General features: G+C 40.0%; 1 protein-coding gene, 1 long non-coding RNA gene and 1 pseudogene across 2 annotated transcripts; 1 reads left to right on the top strand and 2 right to left on the bottom strand.

The window, feature by feature from the left end:
* Positions 1-3552: 3552 nt before the first annotated feature.
* On the bottom strand, positions 3553-3653 carry LOC136379218 (U6 spliceosomal RNA; annotated as a pseudogene).
* Positions 3654-5433: 1780 nt separating this feature from the next.
* Positions 5434-27119, bottom strand: LOC136378805 (uncharacterized). Its single transcript, XR_010746642.1, has 4 exons — positions 27013-27119; positions 19885-20007; positions 5720-5788; positions 5434-5611 (listed from the first exon to the last, which is right to left on the bottom strand). It is a non-coding gene; the product is annotated as an uncharacterized lncRNA (long non-coding RNA).
* Positions 9713-13083, top strand: ATP5MC3 (ATP synthase membrane subunit c locus 3). The gene is made up of 5 exons (XM_066346036.1): positions 9713-9863; positions 10050-10161; positions 11354-11431; positions 11999-12192; positions 12823-13083. Exons 2-5 carry the CDS (start codon positions 10123-10125, stop codon positions 12935-12937), a joined length of 426 nt encoding a protein of 141 aa, XP_066202133.1. The 5' UTR covers positions 9713-9863; positions 10050-10122; the 3' UTR covers positions 12938-13083.
* Positions 27120-27136: the final 17 nt, after the last annotated feature.

Here is a 27136-nt window from a genome sequence, read left to right as displayed (position 1 = left end):
CCAGTTTATCTAATTTTTCTTTTGTTACCTGTACTTTTGTTGTCATAGCCAAGAAATCATCATGAAACTCAACATCATGTAGATTTTCCCCTCTGTTATTTCCTCAGTTATAGAGTTTCAGGTCTTTGATCCATTTTGAGTTAACTTTTGAATATGGTATAAGGGTCCAACTATTTTGCATGTAGATATCCTATTTCCCCAGCACTGTTTGTTAAAAATAAGATAAAGTTTTGATTTAAGAAAATTTAAAACTATAGTTACATAAATTTCTATGTAAAAACATAGTGAAAGATCTGGAAATATACACACTACACTGTTAATAGTGATTACTTCTGGAAAGGAAAACTATTGCAAAGAATATACATAGAGCTACAGTTTCTGCACTCTATGTAATGTAAAGAGTGTTTAGATTGTTTACAAGCACATATGTATACATAACATATAATTTTTAAAAGATAATTGTGGTATGTTCTTTCCTTTTTATTTTTAAGATAAAGTTGGTTGGATGTCAAAGCATGGAATGAATAGGCCAAGGGTCAATATTTTGGCAGGCTAGACGTCCAAATGCAACAAAAACTCTGAAGCAAGAGAACTCTAGTGTGGGAACAAATTAACAGATCTCAAGGGTAATCCTATTTGTCCAGATAATCTGGCAGTAGCAATAGTAAATAGAGATAGTTAAGAAGACTTAGTCCTAATTCTTAACCTTCCACCTATCTCCTTGACTTATTTTGTTTTTAATGTTCAGATATATTTGGATAGCTTGTGTTTTGCTTATACATGTAAGAGGTAACTAAAGATGCAGCAGTACCTGTGAGCTTTGCCAGAAGCTCTGACCAGGCGGTGACGCAGTGGATAGAGCGTCGGACTGGGATGCGGAGGACCCCGGTTCGAGACCCTGAGGTCACCAGCTTGAGTGCGGGCTCATCTGGTTTGAGCAAAGCTCACCAGCTTGGACCCAAGGTCACTGGCTTCAGCAAGGGGTTACTCAATCTGCTGTAGCCCCACGGTCAAAGCACATATGAGAAAGCAATCAATGAACAACTAAGGTGTCCCAACGAAAAACTGATGATTGATGCTTCTCATCTCTCTCCATTTCTGTCTGTCTGTCCCTATCTATCCCTCTCTCTGGCTCTGTTAAAAAAAAAAATCTTGCCTGACCTGTGGTGGTGCAGTGGATAAAGCATCGACCTGGAAATGCTGAGGTCGCTGGTTCGAAACCCTGGGCTTGCCTGGTCAAGGCACATATGGGAGTTGATGCTTCCAGCTCCTCCCCCCTGTCTCTCTCTCTCCTCTCTGTCTCTCTCTGTCCTCTCTAAAATGAATAAATAAAAAAAGTAAAAAAAAAAAAAAAAGAACTTATTAAAAAAAAAAAAATCTTGACCCCTAACGCTGAGGTTCTTGTACTCTTGAAGGGAGGTGTAAGAAGTGAGCAAAACCACAGAAAAGCATGACCTAGCTCCTGGTATGTCAGTTTTACTGAAGAAGAAGAAGAATAAAGGGGAGAATTAAGTAATTTAAACCTTTGAGTAGTGAGTTTTTTCATGCTCGCTGACCCCTGAGAGTGAGTTTCTTTTTCAAAAAATGAAATTAGTTCTAGTTAGTTTTATTAACTTAAAGACATGTTTGTTTGATAACCAATTTATGGAAACAAGAACATACATTTGCCATATAAAATGTTGCCTTACACATTTTTAAGATAAATCAATCATACTCTGGATGGTCAGGAGGCACGAGGACATATATGAATGTTCGAATTACTCAAAGGTTTAATTTGTGAGTAAAAGCATTTTAAATTATATCAACATCTACAATAGAATATGATATAAATATTGTATGATTTTTTAAAAGAGAAAATAGAACAGGAGACTTTTTCACTAGCCCTTTAAGGCTATAATTTTATAGGGTATTGGTCTGTGCCTCTACACTGGTAAGAGTTCTCTGGTAAAACAAGTTGAGGGGACTCCCTTAAATGGTTAAGAAAGGCAGATGGAATCTGGCAAAGAACAACCTGGAACAACTGATAGACAATTAAATAACATGTGGCTGCTATGAACATATATGGCCATTCTCCTGAAATGATTGACCAGCCCTGTAAGATTGTACAACACTGATCAAAATAATGACCAGATAAAACAAGTGCGTTTCCATGTGTGGCTTTCCCAACAGGATTGTTCTCATCTCGAGAGAATGGGACCCTCTAAATTAAAGTCTTTATCTACTATGAATTTTTTTTTCCTTTCCTGGAGTCATTTATCACAAGTGTTTGTCTTACTGTTTTCTAATTCAAGTTCAAATACAAAATTTTACATTTAAAACTTGCAGAAGTTGAATATCTGGGTCCACTGTATATGGATGGATTTAATTTCTTGAAGAAAAATACAGAATTTTACTTATAATTAATTATTTTTAAAAATAGATGAAATAGATGTAAAACCTTCCTATCACATATAAGAAACTCCAGACAATATATAAATAAGAAGGTACATGCACACATACACAATGCTTTAAATGCATAGATAGAGTTTGAATATAATTTAAACAGTATTGAGTAGGGTTATTGCCTAAACGTATACCCAAACTTGTCACCAAGAAATAAAATTCAACATATAAGAATGCTTCCTTTGGTTTAATCAATGCAAGCACCACAGCAAGGATAATGTAATGAATGCTATCAATTACTGTGAATCAGTAAAACTTTTCTAATACATATTTTTTTAAAATTTGAAGTAATTCATGTATATGGTAACATATCAAATAATACAGAGATGTGTGAAGAAAACTTTAACAGTTACTCTTCTTTCTTCTCCATCTCCATTGCTCAAAATTTTATTGAGTGCCTATTAATGGGCCAAGCATGCTAAACTACATGAATACAGTAATGAACCAAACAAAGTTCTTGCCCTCATGGACTTATAGACTAATGTGAGAGCTAAACAAACACACAATAAATAATTCCACGTAACAGTAGGTGCTATGAAGAAATATAAAGATAGGTAAGGGATCCAGGAAGGTCTTTCTTAAGTGGTGATTTGAACAAAGAGTTGAAGGAACTGAAGGTGTAAGCCAAGTGAATACCAGGGGAGAGGTGTTCTCAGCTAAATGAACAAAGAGTGCAGCTCTGTGAGGTGGAATATGGTTAGCATGTTGGAGGAACAGCAAAAGGCCAGAGCATGTGAAGCAGAATGATCAAGGAGTTATCTTTTTATCCATTTATAGAAATCCTTTGTGTTTACCCTATATATTTATGCTACCAACCAGATACAGTTAAAATAATTTCTTTCATTTACTTTCACATTTTAGGAATTTTTTAAATTAAAAAGGATAAAATTTTAAATTGAATTTTTAAAAATTTACTTTCATAAATGTTATGCATGGTTCCAAATTCAAATCTACAAAACAAAGTATATTCAAAGAAGTTTCCATTCTTGTTCCCTCCAACCTATTCCTTCCCCTGAAGCTGAGAAACAATCTATGAACCTTCTTGTTTGTATGTACTGTATAGGAAATACACTTGTAATTCTCTCCATTTCTTCTCTGGAGGTAAATTGTAAAGATATAGAACACTTACTGAATTTGAGTCATCTTTGCACAGGCACCATGCTGATCTTCTCTGTATCATTACAATTTTGGTATGTCTGCTGCTGAAGCAAGCACTAAGATATTAAGATTTTACATGGATAAAAGTTCAGAGGCAGGAAACTGCCTGAAAAGAGATGGCTTCCCATAGAGAGCCTTCTGTATTCTGGAGACACCATGAAGATACTAGGTGCCTGCGGAGACAGTAGGCTGCCTAGGGATAGACCAAAGTCATTGAAAAGAAGTGAAGGGGTAACTGCAGACTGGCATTGCCACTTCTCAGTCCACCTTAGGGCCTAGCTCTCCTTCAGCTTGTGTCCCATTCCTGCCGATATTCTATTGTACCGCAGAATGGATAAATAACAGTGCTTTAATGTTTGGGTTTTTAAATGAATTCTTTAGGCCTCCGAGAGCATAAGAATCCTTCATAGGCATGCAAAAATATTTGCTTGAGCAAACTCATGCCACAAATCAAAAAATGTTCCTTGGGGTATTGAAGTTTGAATTTTGCAATACTAGAGGGGGGAAAGGCATTCCAGAAGTCATTCTAATTTGTTCAAATTGAATAAACTCTTAGTTTTAAGGGAGAACAATATAGTTATTGTAAATTACTCCATACATACTAAGACCCTTATTTATTTATTTATTTATTTATTTATTTAATTTTAATTGAGAGAGAGAGAGAGAGAGAGAGAGAGAGACAGGAAGGGAGGGAAATGAGAAGCATCAACTCATAGTTGCATCACTTTCAATTGTTCAATGATTGCTTCTCATATGTGCCTTGCCCAGGAGGCTCCAGCTGAGCCAGTGACCCCTTGCTCAAGCCAGCAACCTTCTATTCAAGCCATCTACCTTGGGTTTCAAGCCATCACCTTTGGGCTCAAGCCAGCGACTGTGGGATCACGTCAATGATCCCATGCTCATACTAGGGACCCTGTGCTCAAGCTGGTGACCTCAGGATTTCAAACCTGAGACCTCAGCATTGCAGGTTGACACTTTATCCACTGTGCCACCACTGGTCAGGCAGACCCTTATTAATGAACAAAAATGTATTGAATGACTACTATGTTTAATACTCTGTCTTAGGCGCTGTGGAAGAAATAAATATAAATTAGACCTAATCCCTGCCCTTGAGAATCTTACCAGCTGTGCCAGTTATTAACTTGTGACTTCTCAGCTACAAATTTATCCTTCTCTATCTAGCTTGATTTATTCTCAAGCCCGACCCTGTAGGCATTTTTGCTCTGACACCTCGCAAAATATTAGGCTTTGCCAATAGAGGGCGATGGAGAGGCACTGTGAGCCTAGGCCAGGAGGAATGGACTTTTCTTTCTTGTGTACTTTTTCACCAGGGCATTGGTTAGTGGGAAATGACTGGCTACCTCCTCAGCAGGACTCATGTTCACTTGTGGCCCATACCGTTGGATTGCACTTTCCTGTGGTAACCATACCCTCTCTAAATTTCTAAGTTCTTCCTTAGTGTTCTCTCTTCCTTAGCCAAGGGTAGACACTATTCCCACGGTTGCTACTTCTATATCCTTAGAGTCCACTCTCCTTTTCTTTGACAGGTAGGCACCTTTTACTGGTTAATAATCTTTATATTAAATTTTACTTGTTCAAATTACTGATATGATTTTTGTCTCCTGATTGGTCCCTAGCAAATATACTAATGAATAAGGCCGGGGGGGGGGGGGGATAGATGTTAATTTAATAGAAATTCTGTGGGAGAAAGGCCATTTCTGCTTTAATCACAGCCCAAAGACCAAACGGCTCCAGAGATGTAGATCTATAGAATTATATATCGGTTTGGGTTGTATTCAGCTGCATATAACAGAAAACTGACTTTAGTGGCTTTACCAAATAGAGATTTATTTTATCATGTAATATAAAGTCCATAAATTGGCACTTAAGAGCTGCAGTAACTATTGAAGAAAATATTGAAGAACTCAGGTTTCTTTAGCTTCCGGTTTCTCCAACCTTCATGTGTGGCTTTTGTCCTCATGGGTGAAGGTTTCTGCTTCACCTCCAGGTGCTGGGTCCATATTCCAGGCAGGAAAAGGAAAGGGAAAAGGAAATGAGCCAGCTGAACCCATCCCCTTTCCAGACATTAAGGAGCCAATGCCAAGTAACTTCAACTCACCTGTTACTGACCGTCCGTAACTATAAGGGAACCTGAGAAGCTCAGTATTTTTAAACTGTGAACAGGGTTCTGTAAGAAAAAAGGAGAAAATGGATGTTGCACAGGCAGCTAATTGGGTCTGCTACAAATTAATTGAAAAATTAGTAAGTTGTTTTTGAGATGGGCAAGAGTCAGCAGAGGGCCTTGATTTCATATCTATACGCTTATTCATTTTCTTTTTATATAAAGTCTTTCTATATTATTTATTGACCATGACAGAAATTTTTCTCTCAATAACTAGCATATATTATCAGAAAAAAGATGGACTAATATCTATTTTATTAGTATATTGTCTTCATGTAACTCTTTAATATAAATTTTTAGCCCAGACCCTCAGGCCATCTGAGAGGACTTGGAAAGATATATTTATTTTCAATTTCTTACTGAATTATTGGAATTCACTTAATAAATATGCTATTCTAGTATATCAGATAGCATGAAAGTAGCCTAATAATATGTAAAGGAGTCAAAATGAAGTTTAAGGACAAAAATTTCTGCTCTAGAAAGTGATTTGTTAATAGATCTTGGAGTTTAGGTTTTAATTTAAGAGATCCCAATAAATTTTTTCTTTTAAAAAATTATTGATTGATTTATAGAAAGGAGAGAGAGAGAAGCAGGAAGCATCAACTCATAGTAGTTGCTTCCTGTATGTGACTTGACCAGGCAAGCCCAGGTTTTCACACTAGTGACCTCAGCATTCCAAGTCAATGGTTTATCCACTGCGCCACCACAGGTCAGGCTCCAATAAATCTGTTTGAAACAAATCATCTCATCTCTTTCATCCTAGGTCAACAATAAAGTATTTACTGAATAGGTTAATCTCTTTTCTTAAGCTCTTTCCCTTATCATATACCACAGAACTTAGTCCTAGAACACACTGATTTGTATTTTTCTTGTTTTTTTATATACCTTTGTCCAATTTTTCTTATACCCCAGTTATATTGTAAACTGTTATCAATACATTTTCCTCATAAGACAAACTGATAACAAATGAAGGCAAATAATAAGAAACAAAAACTTTTATAAGAAAAGCAATATTATAATGGAGCCCAGAATTTTATTTTTCTTTTGTATGACAAACACAGAGAGAGTCAGAGAGAGGGACAGACAGACAGGAAAAGAGAGAGACGAGTAACATCACTTCTTTGTTGTGGCTCCTTAGTTGTTCATGGATTGATTTCTTATATGTGCCTTGATGGGGGGGGGGGGGCTACAGCAGACCATGTGACCCCTTGCTCAAGCCAGCGACCTTAGGCTCAAGCTGGTGAACATTGCTCAATCCAGATGAGCCCGCGCTCAAACTGGCGACCTCGGGGTCTTGAACCTGGGTCCTCCACATCCCAGTCCGACGCTCTATCCACTGTGCCACCGGCTGGTCACATGAGCCCAGAATATTTTTGACTTGCATTTCTGATTTTCATTTCTACAAACAGTATTTTTTGTATCACACTAGTGTGAGAAGATGGGTGAAAATTTCACTATTAAAGTGAGAACTTTCAAAAGTAAATAATTTAAGCATCTTTCCATATGTTTGGGTTAGAATTACCTTGTACGAGTTTTAACAATAACAGCCCTACTCCATCTCATTACTTCAAGGAAAGGTGAGTCAGTTGTCAAGACATGTGCTTCTCTCCCTGTCTGGTTTGCTATGAGCTTTACCTGGAATTCTGAACTGAAATTCCCCATAGTAAGATCCTACTATGCTGCTGCCTCCAAACAGAACTTAAAGAAGTAGTGAATATTTGGTACACAGTATTTTTTCTTTCAGTTATCTACTGCTGTGTAACAAACTACCATAAAATGTAATAGTTTCAAACAACAACCCTTTTATTGCTCTTGACTCTGCAAGTCAGGAATTTGGGCAAAGCTGTGGGTCAGGAATTTGGGCAAGATTCATTTCTGTTCCATGTTGTGTTGGCTGGGAACATTTGACTAAAGCTAGAGAACCTAAGAGAGCCTCACTCACATGTCTGGGGCACCTTAGTTCTCTTTTATGAGGCTTTCTTCTGTCCATGTGGTTTCTCAGCATCTAATAGTCTAACTCATGTTTCTTGATATGGTGGCTGGCTTTCAAGAAAGAGGTATGGGACCTCTTAAGGTATAGTCCAAAATCACAAATTGCCACTTCCAATACATTCTCTTGGTCAGAGCAAGTCACAGGGTTAGCCCAGATTTAAGAAGGGACACAAGACTTCATGGCTTGAAGAATGAATGCAAAGGGGCTTGTAGGATAGGAGAAATTGTTGCAGATATATTAGAAGTGATTTTTCATACTTCTCTTTACCTCCCCATTTCTTTCTTCCCTGCACCATCATCAGCCAGGCTTATTAGATACTACGAAATTATGATGTTTCATAATTTAACATACCTCCACAGTCTAAGAAAAAATACTGAATCAAATACCTCACAAAAAGTTCTCTATTCATCTTTATAGTCTCAGTGTACTCCTCTCAGAAGGTGCCTTTTTTATTCAAACTTCCTCAGTGTAAATAATCACCCTCTATCAACATGGGTTGGTGTCATTCAAGATACACAAAGTCTGAGTAAAGTGATCGAAAGCATCTTGGAGACACGGCCATGTTAAGCCCTCAACTATCTAGGCTGCACTTTAGAACCCTATATCCAGTTTCTAGCCTCCAGCCTGTGTGAGGTGGATATGCTTTCTCATTCTTTAAAGTCTATCTTCCTCCAATAAATAATTATTGGATCATTTTTCTCTTTCTCTCTTTCTGTTACACACACACACACACACACACACACACACACACACACACACACACCATTCTCAAAGATACAACATCCGTTCTTTGAACACATAATATTCTTCATAAATATTTAGACTCTAACTGATAGAACCCACAAAGGACCTAGTCTCTCCTCTTATAGGCCAGTTCATCTGCTTACTGACATGTTGACAGTGCAGGGCCTGAACTTAGATTTCACCTCTCCATGCCATAGACCTCTGTCCATGTGTACCCTGGAAGTGATCCTGTTAGGAAGCCTAACTTGTCTTGTGCCTCCTCAACAGTTACTACTACTGATTTAAGGTTGGACAGGTAGAAACTTTTCTTTATCTCCATATACAAATCCATTTAGAATCTTTTTTCCCTTAAGAGGACCTATTTGAAGTATAAGTCATATATAATGGTTAATTTTATGTATCAACTTGGCTGCCCAGGGAGGTGCCTAGATTAAACAAAATTTCTGGGTGTGTCTATGCAGATGTTTTTGGATGAGATTGGCATTTGAATCTGTGGACTCAGTGAAATAGAAGTTCAATAAAAGCCATTTTCTCTGAGACATTTCTGTATTCAACTAAAGAACATAATTTGTCCAAAGTTAGCAAAAGCTGGTGTTAAAGTTTGGTAGGTTTTGAAAATATTCAGACGTGAAATACACGAAAACCCCTTAATTCTTCCAATCATAGAGCTGTAAGAAAAATTGACTTCCCTCTTCATCAAGAGCCAACTTTGTGCCCCAATTCACAAAACTCTTAGATGTATTCATTTGCTCATTCCTTTGTCCCAGTACTTCTTTCATCAAAAGAAGTCAGGTCCTCTTTCATCCAGAGGATTAACCATACTTCTGGAATCCTTTTCCAGATTCCTTTCAAGAAATGTATTCACTTTGCTGGGGATCCTAATTTGTTCTGTCAAGTAATGAATGAACTTTTTTTTCCCCACACAGAGTGTCCTATTTCACAGGGCAGAATCACCAAGAAGGGGACCCCTCTACTGAAGAGCAACTAATAAGAGGCCAAATCTCACCAAGTGTCAATTGAAAGAAAAAGTAGCACTTTCCTTCTCTGGCTCAGATCAAAACCTGTTTATTTCTCTCTTCCAGGGCTAGTTTTCAACACCTTTTTGTCTCTCCTTAATCAAACCCTGTCCACCAGCCCATCATCGGATGGCTGTCAATGTCCTTCCCAACTGGTAACCAATAAAGTTGTTACAAAGTGACCTTGAGCGTCTTCCCTACTGGACCGGATTCCCCGCCTTCTCCATCCGGGTGCCGCTGAGCGGATAAGAGCCGGTCCGCGCCTGCGCGTTCAGCCCCACTCCTTCGACCTCTGCCGCCGCTGCCACCGCCGCAACCTCCCGGGAAGGTAAGCCGAGGGCGCCGGAGCAGGGCCTGGCCCAGGCCGAGCGGCGCCCACAGGGACCCATTCATTCCGCTGGCGCCTCGCGGGGCGCGGGGCCCAAGCTGACAGCGTGCGCCAGAGACTGCGGCTCCTGGCGGGGAGGACAGGCCCTCGGAGGGCACTTGACCTTAAGCCTCTTTTCCTCCGTAGAGAGAAAGCGGGAGAGGAGCCCACGTCGCCTGTCACCCAAGTCCTCCAGCCGCGCCGCCCCCAGGACTGTAAGATGTTCGCCTGCGCCAAGCTCGCCTGCGCCCCTGCTCTGGTGCGTAGCCTGGCTGGGCGGGGGACTGAGGGCCCGGCCTGTTGGCCGGGAGCGTCCACGTTGCTGAATGGGCCACCTCCCGGCGGCGCACGCCGCCCTGTCTGGACAGTTCGCCCTCGCCCCTCACACTTGTGTCCTTTCCCCCCTTCCTCCTACTCCTGGCGCGCCTCTCTGCTCCTTCCCTCCGCCGGGGCGGTGGGGGGCCGCCGAGGCCTAGCTGTCAGGCCCCGAGCGGGGTAGGTCAAGCCCTCCTTCCCTCCGGGTCCGGAGTGGCCCACCCCCGCCGCGGGGGCGCTGGTGTGTTGGGGTCTGCGCTCAGGTTGGGGTGCTGGGAGGGACGTGGCGGGCCGCCGAGGCCCAGTTCCCAGCAGCAGCGCTCACCATTGCTGTCTGTAGGTCAAACGCGCTGCTACGGAGGGAGGGACTTTGCTTCACCCTGTGTGGGTGGAGGAAGGTGGCGAGGAGCTGCAAGTCTTTCTTCCTGCCTCTAGAATGTTATTTCCAGGACCAAATTTTGAAGGCTTTAGGTGAAGTGAAGATTTGGGGGATTTGTCTTTGAGAATCAGATCTTGGTTCGAAGAGATTTTTCTGTGACCTTAGTTTAGTGGACACTCAAGGGCAGGCAGAGCACCTAGGCTGGAATCTGTCCTTATGGTCAGAGTATTTTACCGATTATTCTTATTCTGATGTAGAATTGCTTGAACTGCGTTTTAATGTTATGATTAATAGACATATTGGTATATATTGGAAAATGTGGGAGCTCATATTAACTAATGGGCTATTTTAAATAAGAAACTGTTATTGTGACACTCCTAATATACTCACTTGTTGGTCCACCTAAACTTACCAAACAATGTGTAGTGTTTATTGCCATTTTTCTGATCTCAGTTCGGCACTACAATAATGACATTTTAAAAGCAATACATATTTTTTTAAATGTTCTTCAAAATTTCAAGTATATTACAAATAGCTTTTGAGACCAGCTTTAAAATGTCATTAGCAACTTTAAAATTATTAAAACTGGTCATTATTGAAAATAACCAAACAGCCAAGATAAGTGTCAATACAAAAAAGTTATGAACTTTTGAGTCAATTTTGCTGCTTGCTTTCTTAGAGTTCATGGTGCAAGATGGGTCATTGAAGTCTTATCTATATCGTTTACTTATTACATGGAATCTTCTTTTATTAATAGATCCGAGCTGGATCCAGAGTTGCATACAGACCAATTTCTGCATCAGTGTTATCTCGACCAGAGGCCAGGACTGGAGAGGTAATAGTAGCAATCACAGAAATTAAATGACACTCCTAAGTCTTAGGGTTTGAGTCAAGTGAAGAAAAAGAAAAAAGTTTTTGATTAAAGTTTTGATAAAATGAAGAAAATCTCATTAATGAATGGCTTGAAGGCAATCCTTTCTACACTTTTATTAAAAAAAAAAATGTGCAGAAGATTAGCCAATAAAATAAACTTTTGTACCCCAAATTTACCCACCCAATTTGGCTAAGACATATTGTCAGTTTGTATATTTAAATATATAGGTTTGAGCAGCTTATATTTAAGATTATAATAGTTTTAGTTTTTGAAAGCCTACTCTGTTAAAAAGCATATGCATATATATTGTTTCTAAATTTTCAACAATTTTATAGGGTGTAGATACTGTTATTCCTGTTGTATAAGAGTGGAATTATTTTAAGCCCGTGAATTTTCTATTGTGCCAAACCACCTCCTATTCAAACTTGGCTATAAAATAGAAAACTAGTTATCATTTTGATGTATAGTAATTAAAATAGCTAACTGTGATTACTGATTTGACCTTTGCCTTTATTTCCTGTTCTCTAGGGCTCTACAGTATTTAATGGGGCCCAAAATGGTGTGTCTCAACTAATCCAAAGGGAGTTTCAGACCAGTGCAATCAGCAGAGACATTGATACTGCTGCCAAATTTATTGGTGCAGGTGCTGCAACAGTAGGAGTGGCTGGTTCTGGTGCTGGTATTGGTACAGTCTTTGGCAGCCTTATCATTGGTTATGCCAGGTAATTTTTGTTGCCAAATAAGAGCATGCTTGAAATAGTTGGAAACTTAGCAAACTAGTGAAATAGTAATAGCTACTTTGCATTAAGTGTCTACTCTGTGTCTTGTATTTTGGGGGCTTTGCACGCAGTATCTTACCTCCCCACAATACCCGTTGGAGATATACTCTGGAATATCTATGAAGGACTAGAGACATAGGTCTCAAAGTCATAGCTAGTAAGTGTCAGAAAATAAATTTTAACTCAGTTTGACTTCACAATCTGCACTCTTAAATTGTTAAGCTATACAGGAATATAACTAACAGCACATTCATTTAAGACCTTATTTCTAAACTATCAGATCTTAAAAGGTATAAAACATACTTTCACAGGCATAAGAATGTCGACCCCCAAAATGGAAGAAGACTAACCATTTATATTGACATACAGAGAGACAGCTCTCCCTTTCTTCCCCATTTGCTTAAGATTGAGGAGAAAGGAATGTCAAAGGCAATGCAAAAAAAGACTAGGCAAATACTCTTCCAGTACTTTCCAAAGATCCTCACACAAGTAATCTGATTTTTAACATTTACCAAACATGGAAATTCAAATAGTATTTCAAAGTAACAATTAAATGTGTTGTGTCTCTTTTAGAAACCCTTCGCTGAAGCAGCAGCTGTTCTCATATGCTATCCTGGGATTTGCCTTGTCTGAAGCTATGGGTCTCTTTTGTTTGATGGTTGCTTTCTTGATTTTGTTTGCCATGTAACAGAAATTACTGCTTGAAATGTTGGCATTCATATTAATTACGGATATAATTCTGTGTACCTTACTGTGACTCCAAACACTGTAGCATTGGTGTCATGGAAACATACGTTATTTCCAAAGTCATTTCATTAAAGATGAAAACTTTAATTTTTGCTGTGAGTTGTACTTACCTAAATTTAGATTATCACAAAGAAGAAAATGCATTCAGGCAAATGTACTAGTCAGGGAGCACTGTAGCAATTGCCTCACTGATGAAAGAGATCCTAATGTAATTTTATGGGAATTCTTTTATGTAGTGTTCTGAACATTATAAATTATAGGGTTGTTTATTCATAAAAGGAGAAATGAACTGCTCACAAAAATTAAGGGATATTTTATAGCTTCATATTCATTTTGAAATATCCCCTAATTTTTGTGAGCAGTATATTTGCATGCTTGGAGCTTCTATGAAATGTGATTAATTAAATCAAGATAGTTAATTGCTCAAGGTGGTTTTGTGTTTTTAAGGGCTAATGTGAATTCAACATTTGGAAGCAGGATCGCCTTCCGAGAGTAACTTGGCTGGTCTTATACAGCTGGATCTAAAAATCATGTCAGCCTTTTAGGAATTGAACCCTTGTTTAATGGGGGTGGAAAGTAATTTTTACTTTTCAATAAGTCTGTGAGCAATTGTGTGTTTATAATGAATCTTAATCTCTCTTCTGAGAAGAAAATCTAGCAGCTAGTTTCTTGGTTAAACAAGGTCCTCATTAAAAACGAAATATCACAAAGTAAACCAAATTGGCTACATTTTTTAAAGCCAAAAATTGCTAAAGCATTGCTTATTATCATTGATACTAACATGTTTTTTTTTTTTTAATTTTTTTAATTTCATTTATTCATTTTAGAGAGGAGAGAGAGGGAGAGAGAGAGAGAGAGGAGAGAGAGACAGGGGGGAGGAGCTGGAAGCATCAACTCCCATATGTGCCTTGACCAGGCAAGCCCAGGGTTTCGAACCGGCGACCTCAGCATTTCCAGGTCGATGCTTTATCCACTGCACCACCACAGGTCAGGCCGATACTAACATGTTTATAGTAGGAGTCTTAGAAACATAGTTGGTTCAACAGTATTTTGTTTATAATAGTACATGTGACATCTTGGTCAAATTTTTCCTATTAAAAGGAAGAAAGTGGTGCTACTATAGAAAGATTGAGTTTTTCCCCTAGCAAATAAATTGTACTATTATATCATTTGTTATGTCCGTTTCAGGTTTCCGTGAAGGTTAGGATGACAATTAGGCAACCTACATTTTACTCCTTTAGTGTCCTCTGCCTAGTTTGATTTCAGCTGAGTCATCAAATACTAGGATTTCTCAGTGTGCCATGGGAAGACAACCTCCATCAAAAATCACCCAGGATGTCTGTTTAAAATGCAAATCCCCAGGTTCTGGACCTAGTGAACAAGAATCTTTGGCCATGAGACTCAGCCATCTACATTTTTAAAAAGGTTTCCCAGGTAATTTTTGTGCACACTTAGAAAATCACTAACTTATGCCTGACTGGTGGTGGCACAGTGGCTAGAGCGTCAACTTGGGATGCTGAGGAACCAGGTTTGAAACCCCAAGGTCACCAGCTTGAGCATGGCATCATACACATAATCCTATGGTCACTGGCTCAGCTGGAGCCCCCTGGTCAAGGCATATATGAAAAACAATCTAAACAATTCAAGTGCTGCAACTACAAGTTAATAATTCTCTCTCGCTCTCTTGCTAAAAGATCACTTACATATTTCTTTCCCACTGTTTTTAAAGTGAAATTAGTCCACAAAAAGCTAGAGCTAGAGTTACTACTTTTTAGTTGGTTAATCATCTAGTCCAGGGTTCCCCAAATTTTTTACACAGGGGGCCAGTTCACTGTCCCTCAGACCGTTGGAGGGATGGACTATAAAAAAAACTGAACAAATCCCTATGCACACTGCATATATCTTATTTTAAAGTAAAAAAACAAAACGGGAACAAATACAATATTTAAAATAAAGAACAAGTAAATTTAAATCAACAAACTGACCAGTATTTCAATGGGAACTATGCTTCCCTCACCACCAATGAAAGAGGTGCCCCTTCCGGAAGTGCAGTGGGGGCCGGATAAATGTGGCCCATGGGCCATAGTTTGGGGACCCCTGGTCTAGTCTATAACATTCCTGGAGCCTTCACTGGTTTTTGTACTACCCAGTATTTGAACTCGGCAATATAAATAAAAAGTACTGTATTTTATGACCCAGCAAATCCACACCTTGGCATATACCCCCAAAATTTAAAAATGAGTGTTCAAACAAATATTTGTATTTGATTATTCATAACACCACTATTCATAATAGCTAAAAGGTAGAAACGACAAGTTGTCTTAACTGATCAATGCATAAACAAATGTACATCCATATAGTGGAATATTACTCATTCATAAAAAGAACTGGGTACTGATCCATCCTACAACATGAATGAATCTTGAAAACATGGTAAGTGAAAGAAGCCAGACACAAAAGGCTGCATACTGTATGATTCCATTTACAATGGTGGGTAAAAGTAGGTAAAATTACCACCCATCATTACCTAAAAGATAAAGCATAGGATATGAGATAATAAATAAGAATAAGCTCACCTCACAACCATAAACCTACTTTTGCCCACCCGTGTATGAAATATCCAGAATAGGGAAATCCATAGGGAATGCAGCTTACCAGGGGCTGGGGGGATGGGAAAAACGGAGTGGCTGCTGACTGGGTATGGGGGTTCCTTTCTGGGTAATAAAAATATACTGGAACTCGATAGTGGTGATGACTGCACAATACTGTGAAGGTACTACATGCCACTGGATTGGTACACTTTGAAATACTAGTTAAAATGGCAAATATATTTCCCTACTATTAAAGTACTATTAACACAAAGTACAAAAGTATAAATCATACCAAATTCTATAAATCCTGGGAAAATACATAGATTAACTAGTCCTCTGCTCCAAGTTCATTTAAATTAAAACAACTTGTGTTTAAAAACAAAAGCTGTTCTTAGTGCTGGTTTGGTGGTTGGTTGAAGAGGCCTGAAACTCTGAATCTGGAACAGGTTTCTTGCAAGAGATTCCCCTGAGAACATCTGTAAGTGGAAAGGAAATATCTGGGCTATGGCTGCCTTCCATATTACTGGGCAAAAAATAATAATAATAATGTCTTTAGAAAGTCAGCATAGCCCTGGCCAGTTGGCTCAGTGGTAGAGCGTCAGCCTGGCGTGCAGGAGTCCAGGGTTCGATTCCCGGCCGGGACACACAGGAGAAGCGCCCATCTGCTTCTCCACCCCTCCCCCTCTCCTTCCTCTCTGTCTCTTCCCCTCCCGCAGCCAAGGCTCCATTGGAGCAAAGTTGGCCCTGGCACTGAGGATGGCTCTGTGGCCTCTGCCTCAGGCACTAGAATGGCTCTGGTTGCAACAGAGCAACGCCCCAGATGGGCAGAGCATCGCCCTCTGATGGGCATGCGGGTGGATCCCAGTCGGGCGCATGCGGGAATCTGTCTGACTGCCTCCCCGTTTCCAACTTCAGAAAAATAAAAAATTTTTTAAAAAGTCAGTATAACAGAAATACAACCACAACCTATTTTACCTAAAGGCAAAAGGACATTGAAAGGATCAGCATCCTGGAATGTATCCTATTATTTATTCATTCCCAGTAACAAGTTTCTGACATTGAAAGTGCCTCCCTGGAGCCTGACCAGGCGGTGGCGCAGTGGATTTAGGGTCGATCTGGGATGCTGAGGACCCAGGTTCGAAACCCTGAGGTAACCTGCTGGCTAGAGCACAGGCTCACCAGCTTGAGCTCAGGGGTTGCCGGCTGAGCATGGGATCATAAACATGACTCCATGGTTCCATGGTTGCTGGATTGAGCAACTGGTCACTAGCTCAGCTGGCATCTGCCCCCTGCCCCATCAAGGCTCCTATGAAAAAGTAATCAATGAACAACTAAGGTATTGCAGCTACCAGATGATGCTTCTCATCTCCCTCCCTTTAGATATAAAAGGAAAGTACTTCACTGGAATACATCTGCTCTGACATCTACTTTGTGTTCCATTTTTTACAGAAGTATCACCTCCCTTAGTTCATGATCTTTACAAATAAGTATTAATGGTACATGCTATTCTATTCTATTCTGTTCTATTCTTTATTTTATTTTAATTTTATTTGACAGAGACATAGAGAGAGGGACAGCCAGACAGGAAGGGAAAGAGATGAGAAGCATCAATTCTATGTTGCTGCACCTTAGTTGTTCAATGATTGCTTTCTCATATGTGCCCTGGGGTGGGGGTGCTACAGCAGAGTGAGTGACCCGTTGTTCAAGCCAGCGCGACCTTGGGCTTCAAGCCAGCAACCCTTGGGCTCAAGCCAGCGACCCCACACTCAAGCTGGTAAGCCCATGCTCAAGCCAGGGACCTCAGGGTTTGGAACCTGGGTCCTCTGCATCCCAGTCCAACACTCTATCTACTGTGCCACCTCCTGGCTGGTACATGCTTTTTACCAGCTTACTTTCTAAACAAGCCAATGAGATGTTATTTTCACATCAAATACCAAATGAATTCATGTTGATAAGAGTTTGGTCTATTTAAAAAGTCCAACAGGTGAGAGTACCCAAAAGAGGAAGAATGCCAATTCAATTATATGTATTCAGAATATTATTCCCAACAGTATTTCATCTTTTTCAGTCAGTTTTGGGTTTTTTTGGTATTAAGTTGTTACTTTTTCACAGTACAGAAATGTGATTTTTTGTTTGTTTTAAGATTTTATTGATTTTACAGAGAGAGGAAAAGGGGTAGGGAGCAAGAAACATCAATTCATACTTGCTTCAGTTTAGTTGTTCATTGATTGCTTGACATATGTGCCTTGACCAGGCAAGCCCAGGGTTTCGAACTGGCAACCTCAGCATTCCAGATCAACACTCTATCCACTGCACCACCACACAGGCCAGCCAGAAATGTGATATTTTTTTATTTCTTTGGGTTTAACTTAAAATACAGATGTGAGTATGAAATGTATGTTTGAACTAAAGACAAACTTGCCATCTAGCCACAAACACTAGATATGTATAGAAATAACTAAAACTCGCCCTGGCCGGTTGGCTCAGCGGTAGAGCGTCGGCCTAGCGTGCGGAGGACCCGGGTTTGATTCCCGGCCAGGGCACACAGGAGAAGCGCCCATTTGCTTCTCCACCCTTCCGCTGCGCCTTCCTCTCTGTCTCTCTCTTCCCCTCCCGCAGCCAAGGCTCCATTGGAGCAAAGATGGCCCGGGCGCTGGGGATGGCTCTGTGGCCTCTGTCTCAGGCGCTAGAGTGGCTCTGGTCGCAACATGGCGACGCCCAGGATGGGCAGAACATCGCCCCCTGGTGGGCAGAGCGTCACCCCATGGTGGGCGTGCCGGGTGGATCCCGGTCGGGCGCATGCGGGAGTCTGTCTGACTGTCTCTCCCTGTTTCCAGCTTCAGAAAAATGCGAGAAAAAAAAAGAAATAACTAAAACTCAAAGTAGAATGGTGAGTTCCAGAAGAATGGCAGTTGGTACTTATATGTTCAGAGTGGGTAGAAAGAATTTCCAGTGATAAAATCATGAAGAAATGTGATTTGTCTACAAATTAAGATAAACCTTAGGGAACTGGCTGAATGAAGACAGGTCAGAAGAAGGGGATATCTTGGCTAGTGGACAGTACCAGGAAAGGTATGTGAGAAATAAAAGAGCTGTCTGGGAATGGGAAGGAAATAGTGAGATAGTCTGCAAAGGTAGTCTGGGGCCAAAGTATATAAACTGGCAGATATGAGAGTGTGGATTTTATTCTGGTAACCACAGCCAGCCTTTGAAGGTTTAGAGCAGCGTGTTAGAAAGGTATAAGACCAGTGTGTAGAAGGACTAGGGCCAATAACAATCAGTGGTTGCTATAGTAGCTTTGCTGAGAGGTAACGAGGGCCTCATCTAGGATGGTGGCGAGTGTTTTTTTTTTTAAGAGAATCTACAAAAGTATCAGGATTTGATATCTAGATTTTGGGAATTAATTAGGGGAGGAGAGGGTGTATACATCAAATAAGTCATTTAACTCTAATGACAGTCTTGTAAAATTGGAATTTTCTTTTAAACCTTTTTATTTTATTACATTAGCATTTAAAAAATCATAGTTTAACCCTTTTTTATTTTAATCTTTTAATTATTTTTAAAATTCTTTTTTATTTTTAATGTGTTGACATGTTTAATTTATTGCATTGGGATTACATTCCAAAATGCAGAGAAAAATTGGCTCAGAGGGGTTAAACAATTGCCAAAACCACAGAGCCATTAAATGACAAAATCAGGACACAGATTTATATTTTTCACTGGTTCTAAAGTCCATGTTTTGATTTTTAGTATGACTATGTTAGGAATGACAAGGAAAAGTGATTTGGGGGAAATGATTATTTTGTTAAAAATTTTAAATTAAAAAATTGAAGTATAATCTTAGAGACTTGTGGACTTGAAAAGAAAGTTATAGTTTATGGTGTGGAGTAGATGTGAATAAAGGAAATGCAGAGCTGCAGTAAGGACCCAGCTCCAGGTAGATAACATGAATTTATAGTAAACCTACACTCTGTGGTCAAGTTAATGAGTGGCTAAAGTTGAGTAGAAATGAATGCCATTGAAATTAAGTTTAAGGAAGAATTGTAAACAAATACGAAGTAACATTTGAGAACCAAATAAACTATACTCATACTTCTGCTGTAAGTTTTAAATTCTATTAAGTAAGTTTAGTCAATATGATGTGATTTGAGTGATAAGTGTTTGGGAGAGAAAAAGTTTGTATTGTTGCAGTACTATCCTCTGCAAAGCCTTTTAAAACATTGGATTTCTGCACATGAAATAATAACTGAGTTGAATTTTCTACATGCTATGCATGTAATAATTTAGTAATTCTCACCTGGCTTGTGGTCGTGCAATGGATAAAGCATCGACCTGGAGTGCTGAGGTCCGAAACCCGGGGCTTGCCTGGTCAAAGCACATATTGGAGTTGATGCTTCCTGCTCCTCTCTCTCTCTCCTCTCTAAAATGAATAAATAAAATCTTTTTAAAAACTTAGTAATTTCATGGTATAACTCTACTGATAATATTAAGGACTTGAGTCCCAAATACACAAAGTTCATCAATAACTTGCCCAATTCTTTATTAGGGGCAGTTTGTTTTTTCAGATCTAATGCTATCCTCCTCTGTCTCAACAAATATGGCAGTTGGATTCTGTCTGTCAGTAGCAACATTATGCCTTAACTTACTTTGACGTAGAGATAATTAGTGGCGGCCTAAACTTATATAGGACTTATAAGAAAATATAGCTTTTTTTAAAAAAAATATCACAAGTGTATTACATTCCTCTCTCCTCTCTGCCTATCTTTATCCTAACTTCTTTCCCCACCCCACTGCATCCAACACACACAAGCTCACTTGTGCATGCATTTATAGGCTTTCTGATGTGTATAGCATAATTAATAAACCAGAGCTTTGCTACTGAACATGAGGTCCACAGATCAGTAGCATAGGCAACACCTGGGAGCTTGTCAGAACTACAGGTTCTAGAGCCTTATGCCAGGACTTCTGAATCAGAATATAAATTTTAACAATGATCCAAGGTGTTTTGTATATATATTAAACTTTTAGCTTGACCAGGTGGTGGCACAATAGGGCATCAAACTAGGACGCAGAGGACCTAGGTTGAAACCCCAAGGTCACCGGCTTGAGCACAGGCTCCCCCAGCTTGAGCACGGGGTCGCTGGCTTGAGTGTGGGATCATAAACATGACACCATGGTTGTTGGCTTGAGCCCAAAGGTTGATGGCTTGAAGCCCAAGGTCGCTGGCTTGAGCAAGGGGTCACTAGCTCTGCTGTAGACTCCCCCCACCTCCACCATCAACGCACATATGAGAAAGCAATCAATGGGCAACAAAGGTGCCGCAACAAAGAATTGATGCTTCTCATCTCCCTCCCTTCCTGTCTGTCTGTCCCTATTTGTCCCTCTCTCTGTATCTGTCACAAAAACAACTTTTAAAAGCACTGTATGAGAATACTGCAATTTCCAGCATACCATGACTCAGACTCCTGATCTTTCAAGCTGTCCATTCATTGGAAGATTTCCCCTTCTTATTGGAGTATACTGCTAATCCCATGATTCTTAAAGTGTGGTCTGAGGACTTCCAAGACTTTCAGAGGCTTCAGGAGGTCCTCCTTTTCCCATTTACATAGCTGTGAGGCTAGATTTTCATCATATTCTCCAACCAAAGGAACACATTGCAACAGATCCAATACTGAAGCATATACAAGAATGCAACTGTAGGGATACCTCTTTTTATTGAACTTCACTTTATTGCACTTTGCAGGTGTTGCATGTTTTACAAAGTGAAGGCAAGACCCTCTACCAGCAAAAGATTATGACTCACCTTACTGCAATACTTGCTTTATTACAGTGTCTGGAACCAATCCCACATTATCTCCCAGGTATGCCTGTATCTTTTATTTCTCGAGGTCACATCCTTTCAGTTATCAATCTGTTTATAATATAAAACTTGACCCAGGCTCTGGTCAGAATATTTACTTCTTTCTCCTGATCAATGCTAGTAATCTTTTAGCAATTTAGTACCTTAGAGCTCCTTTCTCAGCAGAGCTTCACTATTAAAAAGAGAAACTGACTTAAGGTCCACGGGCACTTGTAAATCCTAGGGTTTTTGATTGTTCCACCTATTAGTGTGAGCTAACATCCTACAACTGATCTTGGCAGACTCCTAAGGGGACCCATGGTTGTTGGCTGCCATTCAATAACAAATTTTAGTCAGCACTTCCCAGCCATGGAGACTCCAGGATCTGCTCTTGTAGGAGAGTTGCAGGGATTGTTTCCTCAAAGAGCTACAGGTTGGCTGAGTCTTTCAGCCGCTGGACAGTTCAGCATTATTCCCTTAATACCTCTAGCTAAAGTACAGCTCAGAGCATTTATCTTCCTCTTGAAATATCTAAAATGTCACCTCTAAAATCATATAAAAGCTTATAATACTGCATATTATCACAACCTTGCTATATTTTCTCAATAGCACTTATTACCACTATTTAAATTCTTATTGTATACATATGTATTATGTGTCCCCTCCCTCATGATAGTCTTCTTAAGGGACTTTGTCTTGTTTATAGTTGTAGCCTGAGCACCAGGAACAATGCCTGGCATGTTTATGCTCCATAAATCTTGGCTTTGTGATTAGTGAACTATGTGGAGACAGAGCATCTGATTAGCAGTTAACCTAAGAGGCTGTGTCCAAGGTAAGAAGGTAACAGGAGAGAGCAGCATATGAATCTAAGGGCCCAGGAGGATCCATTTGACCAGACCCTCCTTGGTTCCTGGTATAGGAATTGATGGGTTTGGTATTATGTGGGCCTCAGATCAACAAATAGACTAGCCATGAAGGGTAGACACTGGAATGCCAGACAAAATTCTTTCCCTAGGAGTGGTTCTCCCTTTTTATTATTTATTTCTATTGATAATTTTATAGTGTGTGTAAAGCAGAACATAACTCTGACAAGCTTTTTTTCTAGTGAGTGGGATGAGAGAGAGACTGGAGAAGGCTTTGATATGAAAGATGAAACTAGAGCCCTAGAATCCATTTTCTGTCTCTGGGCTGGTCTCACTGAGGCTGGCATAAACTAATGGCTATGATATGACAAAAAATACAACCCTCTGGCCTGACCTGTGGTGGCGCAGTGGATAAAGCGTCGATCTGGAAATGCTGAGGTTGCCGGTTCGAAACCCTGGGCTTGCCTGGTCAAGGCACATATGGGAGTTGATGCTTCCTGCTCCTCCCCTCTTCTCTCTCTCTGTTTCTCTTTCTCCCTCTCTCTCTCCTCTCTAAAAATGAATAAATAAAATTAAAAAAAAACTTTAAAAAAAATACAGTCCTCTAATTTTTTCCTCACAAAGCCACACACAGTAAATAAACATTTTGAGAAACCAAAGGTTGGGGGCGGGAGCTGGCAGTGGTCCCTATTGCACTTGAAATGCTCTAAATGGAAATTTCCTTAGTGAGAACAGGCACTGAGAGGTAACTGTAACACAGGTCATTTCAGCAATATGCAGGAGGACCCTGGGCTGTCAGATATAAGACACCCTGCCATGAGTAGAAGCTACCAGAAAAATCAACTACAATGCCTAGGGCCATGCTGTTCTCATGTCATCTCACTGATAACAGGTGAGTGGATAATCATGGCTGCTCCTTCCAGACCTGTCATAACACACAAACACACAAGCACATCTGGTACCCAAAGGATGCCAATTTTATTCAGAAGTCATGCTGAAGTCTTAAAGATTTACCAGATCTTCACTAATTTTCCTAGGATTAAGTTGGGTAGCTGCACGTATAGAACAAGAAGACAGGCAAAAAGTGGGTCCAGAAGAAGTTTCCTGCATGGGTAAAAGAAGATTCTAGAGAACATTAAGGCTTTGGGGGGATATTGAAGAATGAAAAAGTGAGGGAAAAATTAAAAAGCCTTTTATAAGGATATGGAAAACTATGAGACTTTCAAATTCTCAGAATCAGAACTGAAAATAGTTAACTACGTTCATTTTATCCACACTGAATGTTTTCTCTATGTGTAGAAAAGCTAGTCAGTGAACTGTGGTGTAAGTAGAAACATGTAAAATGAGACCTTTTACCAACTGCCAGGCTGTTAACATGCACAGAACAGATTCGCATCCTTTCCACCTGTTTTTCCACATCTTTGTTTTATTAAAGTTTTTTTCAATTTTTAAAATTTATTCATTTTAGAGAGGAGAGAGAGAGAGAAAGGGGGGGGGGCAGGAAGCATCAACTCCCATATGTCCCCTAACCAGGCAAGTGCAGGGTTTCAAACTAGTGATCTCAGTGTTCCAGGTCAACACTTTATCCATTGCACCACCACCAGTCAGGCCACATCTTCTTTGTTTTATTTCATGTTATACCTTCTTTTTAGAAAATTAGCCAAAATTGCATTGTCACAACAGAGCTGAGTATTACTTGTATTAGTAAATGACTCTTCTCTTGTCTAAGAAGATTCCTGAAAAACTTTAAAATAACATGTTCCTCTAGTGTGTTATGTAGATACTTACTTGACAATAGACTGGAGAAGTAGAGAGGAGGAGAAATTTAAAACCAAAACTACTGCCAACTGAAAATTAGTCAAAACTAGAGAAAAGAATTTAAAATATTTTATATAAGTGAAGGAAAAATAACTTTTAAAAATTGACTCCAATTGATGCAAACTTTTTTTTTTTTAATTTTAGTGAAGAAGGAGAGGCAGAGGGAGACTCACACATGCGTCCCCACCAGGGTCCATGCAGCATGCCCACTATGGGGCGAGGCTGTGCCCATCTGGGGCCCTTGCTCCGTTGCAACCAGAGCCATTTTTCAGCTCCTGAGGCAGAGGCCATGGAGCCATCCTCAGCGCCCAGGGCCAACTTGCTCTAATCCGAGCATGGCTGCAGGAAGGGAGGAGAAAAGACATAGGGAGAGAGAGAGAGAAGCAAGAGGGAGAGGTGTGGAGAAGCAGATGGTTGCTTCTCCTGTGGGCCCTGACTGGGAATCAAAGCTGAGACATCCACACACCAGGCCTACGCTCTACCACTGAGCCAACCGGCCAGGGCCTGATGCAAATTTATTTTGAAATGCTATAACATTTATAGGTTTGTTTTTTTTCTCACATTAGACAATTTGAGGGATGGAGAGAAGCAGCACCATATTAGTGAATGTATTCTAGACCTAACAGTTTGTGATTTGTCAGTCACACATTTTGTCCATCATCATGTTCATCATTAGTAATCTGAGCCACTGAGACTTGGTTGATATAATTAGTGTTACACTACACTAACCCTACTTTAATGTTACTGATATTATATAGAAATAGTACTTTCATTTTAATTTGAGAGGTAGACAGAATTATAAATATGGCTTCTTTCTGGTCTCTCGAGTAATGAAATTAGTTATAAAATAAGAGTCAGTTGGCTCACATACATGTTTATAGGCCAAAAGCCTGTTAAAAGGTCCAGTGCCATTCCAATTTCACTTTTATGCCAGATACCATTTTGAATTTCAGGTTCATTAACTCTTAAATACGATCTCCCATTATCTTCCAGCCTTTTTTTCAGTCTCACTTTGACTTAGAGATAATGTTCTTGAGTTCATTTTGTTAATCTATATATAAACTTTATTCATAATTTTGTTAGAAATCAGCACTTAATAAAGAAAAAAACAAGATATTGAAAAAACTTGCCTTTAGAAAATAGTTAATGCAAATTTTCACAAGGATTCTGATCATACTTTTCAATTTATACAAGTATGTCTTTATTGAACAGTCAATATCCCTACACTTAACATTTGTACATTTAAGTTGTATACAGAACCACAGAGCAACATTAGGAAATAGTTTTAGCACCCTACTTATTTCTGAGTTTTTAGGAATTTATTTGTGTCAATGTCAGAGAAGTAAATACAAGGGTGGGCAAAGTAGGTAAATTACCAGCCATCATTACCTAAAAGATAAATCATAAGAATACAAAATAATAACAATTATAATAAGACAAATAATACAAATAAATAATAAAATAATTAATTTTAAAATAATACAAGAATAAACTTTTTCAGTACTCAACTGTAAACCTACTTTTACCCAATCCTGTATGGTTTCTTGTCTCATGTTAATTTAATCAAACAATCTCCCTCTCTCCCTCCTTATTTTAAAGTTACTTAAGCCCTGGTGGAATAGCTCAGTTGGTTAGAGCATCCTCCCAAATTACAGAGGTTGGCCCTGGCCGGTTGGCTCAGCGGTAGAGCGTCGGCCTAGCGTGCGGAGGACCCGGGTTCGATTCCCGGCCAGGGCACACAGGAGAAGCGCCCATTTGCTTCTCCACCCCTCCGCCGCGCTTTCCTCTCTGTCTCTCTCTTCCCCTCCCGCAGCCAAGGCTCCATTGGAGCAAAGATGGCCCGGGCGCTGGGGATGGCTCTGTGGCCTCTGCCTCAGGCGCTCGAGTGGCTCTGGTCGCAACATGGCGACGCCCAGGATGGGCAGATTATCGCCCGCTGGTGGGCAGAGCGTAGCCCCTGGTGGGCGTGCCGGGTGGATCCCGGTCGGGCGCATGCGGGAGTCTGTCTGACTGTCTCTCCCCGTTTCCAGCTTCAGAAAAATGAAAAAAAAAAGAAAAAAAAAATTACAGAGGTTGCTGGTTTGATCCCTGGTCAGGGCACATACCTGTCTCTCTCACTCTCTCTAAAATCAATAAATAACTTAAAAAATAAACAATTACTTTCAAAGCTTGACATTTCTTTGGCATTGCAAAGACCTGTTAAACAGTGGGATAGTATTGTGGAAAGAAAGTCATTTCTATGCCATAATCTAATTGTTGTCCTTTGATTCTCTCTAAAATAGTTGTTTTAAAGGTTTTAAATTATTTCTACTAAAATTTATACATATTCTTTATAACTATTAAGTAAAGGAAAATTGATAAGATAGAATACACCATTCTCTTACAAACAAGTTCGTGCACTGTTTTAAATTACAGTGTTATAGTAGAAGACATTGTATTTCCTTTTGTTGTTATTTAAAACATAATTATATGCTAATATCATACAGTGTACTAGAAGCTTAGGAGCCGGAAAAATCAGTTCCAGCTATAACTTGTAAAATTCGAACCAACACCACTCAGAGCAAACACTTTTTTTTTTCTTTCCAGACTGACTTATCTGGCTTTCTCGCTTCAAGCATATGGGGGGCCTGGGGGTTATTTCCGTCAAACTCCGCCTCTTCCAAACCTCAGCTTAACCGAAGCTCCCCTTCTCAGGCGTCACGGTAGCCGGAAGGTGGGTTTAGGCGAGCGCCTCCCTACGCTTTCCCTTTTTTCCTAGCCCGAGCAGGAAAGTGACAGAAACGGAAATGCGGGCTCGCGTGGCTCGGCTTTAGGGGGGGCTGATTACGCTCTCCCTCCCGCCACTCACAGCTTTTCCTCCCCAAATACCTCCAACCCCTTCCCGCTACTTCAGCATCTATTCTACCTGCTCCAGTTCACCTATACAGCCTCCGCCTCCAGCCGGCTGCCAATCACAGGCTTACACAGGTCCTGTGCTGATGAGACACCTCCTTTTGGCTCCATGGCTCCGCCCCCTCCAAAACTTCTTC

Source organism: Saccopteryx leptura, chromosome 7, assembly GCF_036850995.1.
Source record: "Saccopteryx leptura isolate mSacLep1 chromosome 7, mSacLep1_pri_phased_curated, whole genome shotgun sequence".
Classification (NCBI taxonomy): domain Eukaryota; kingdom Metazoa; phylum Chordata; class Mammalia; order Chiroptera; family Emballonuridae; genus Saccopteryx; species Saccopteryx leptura.
The sequence above is the reverse complement of the archived record's forward strand: the minus strand, read 5'-3'. Positions and strand labels throughout refer to the sequence as shown.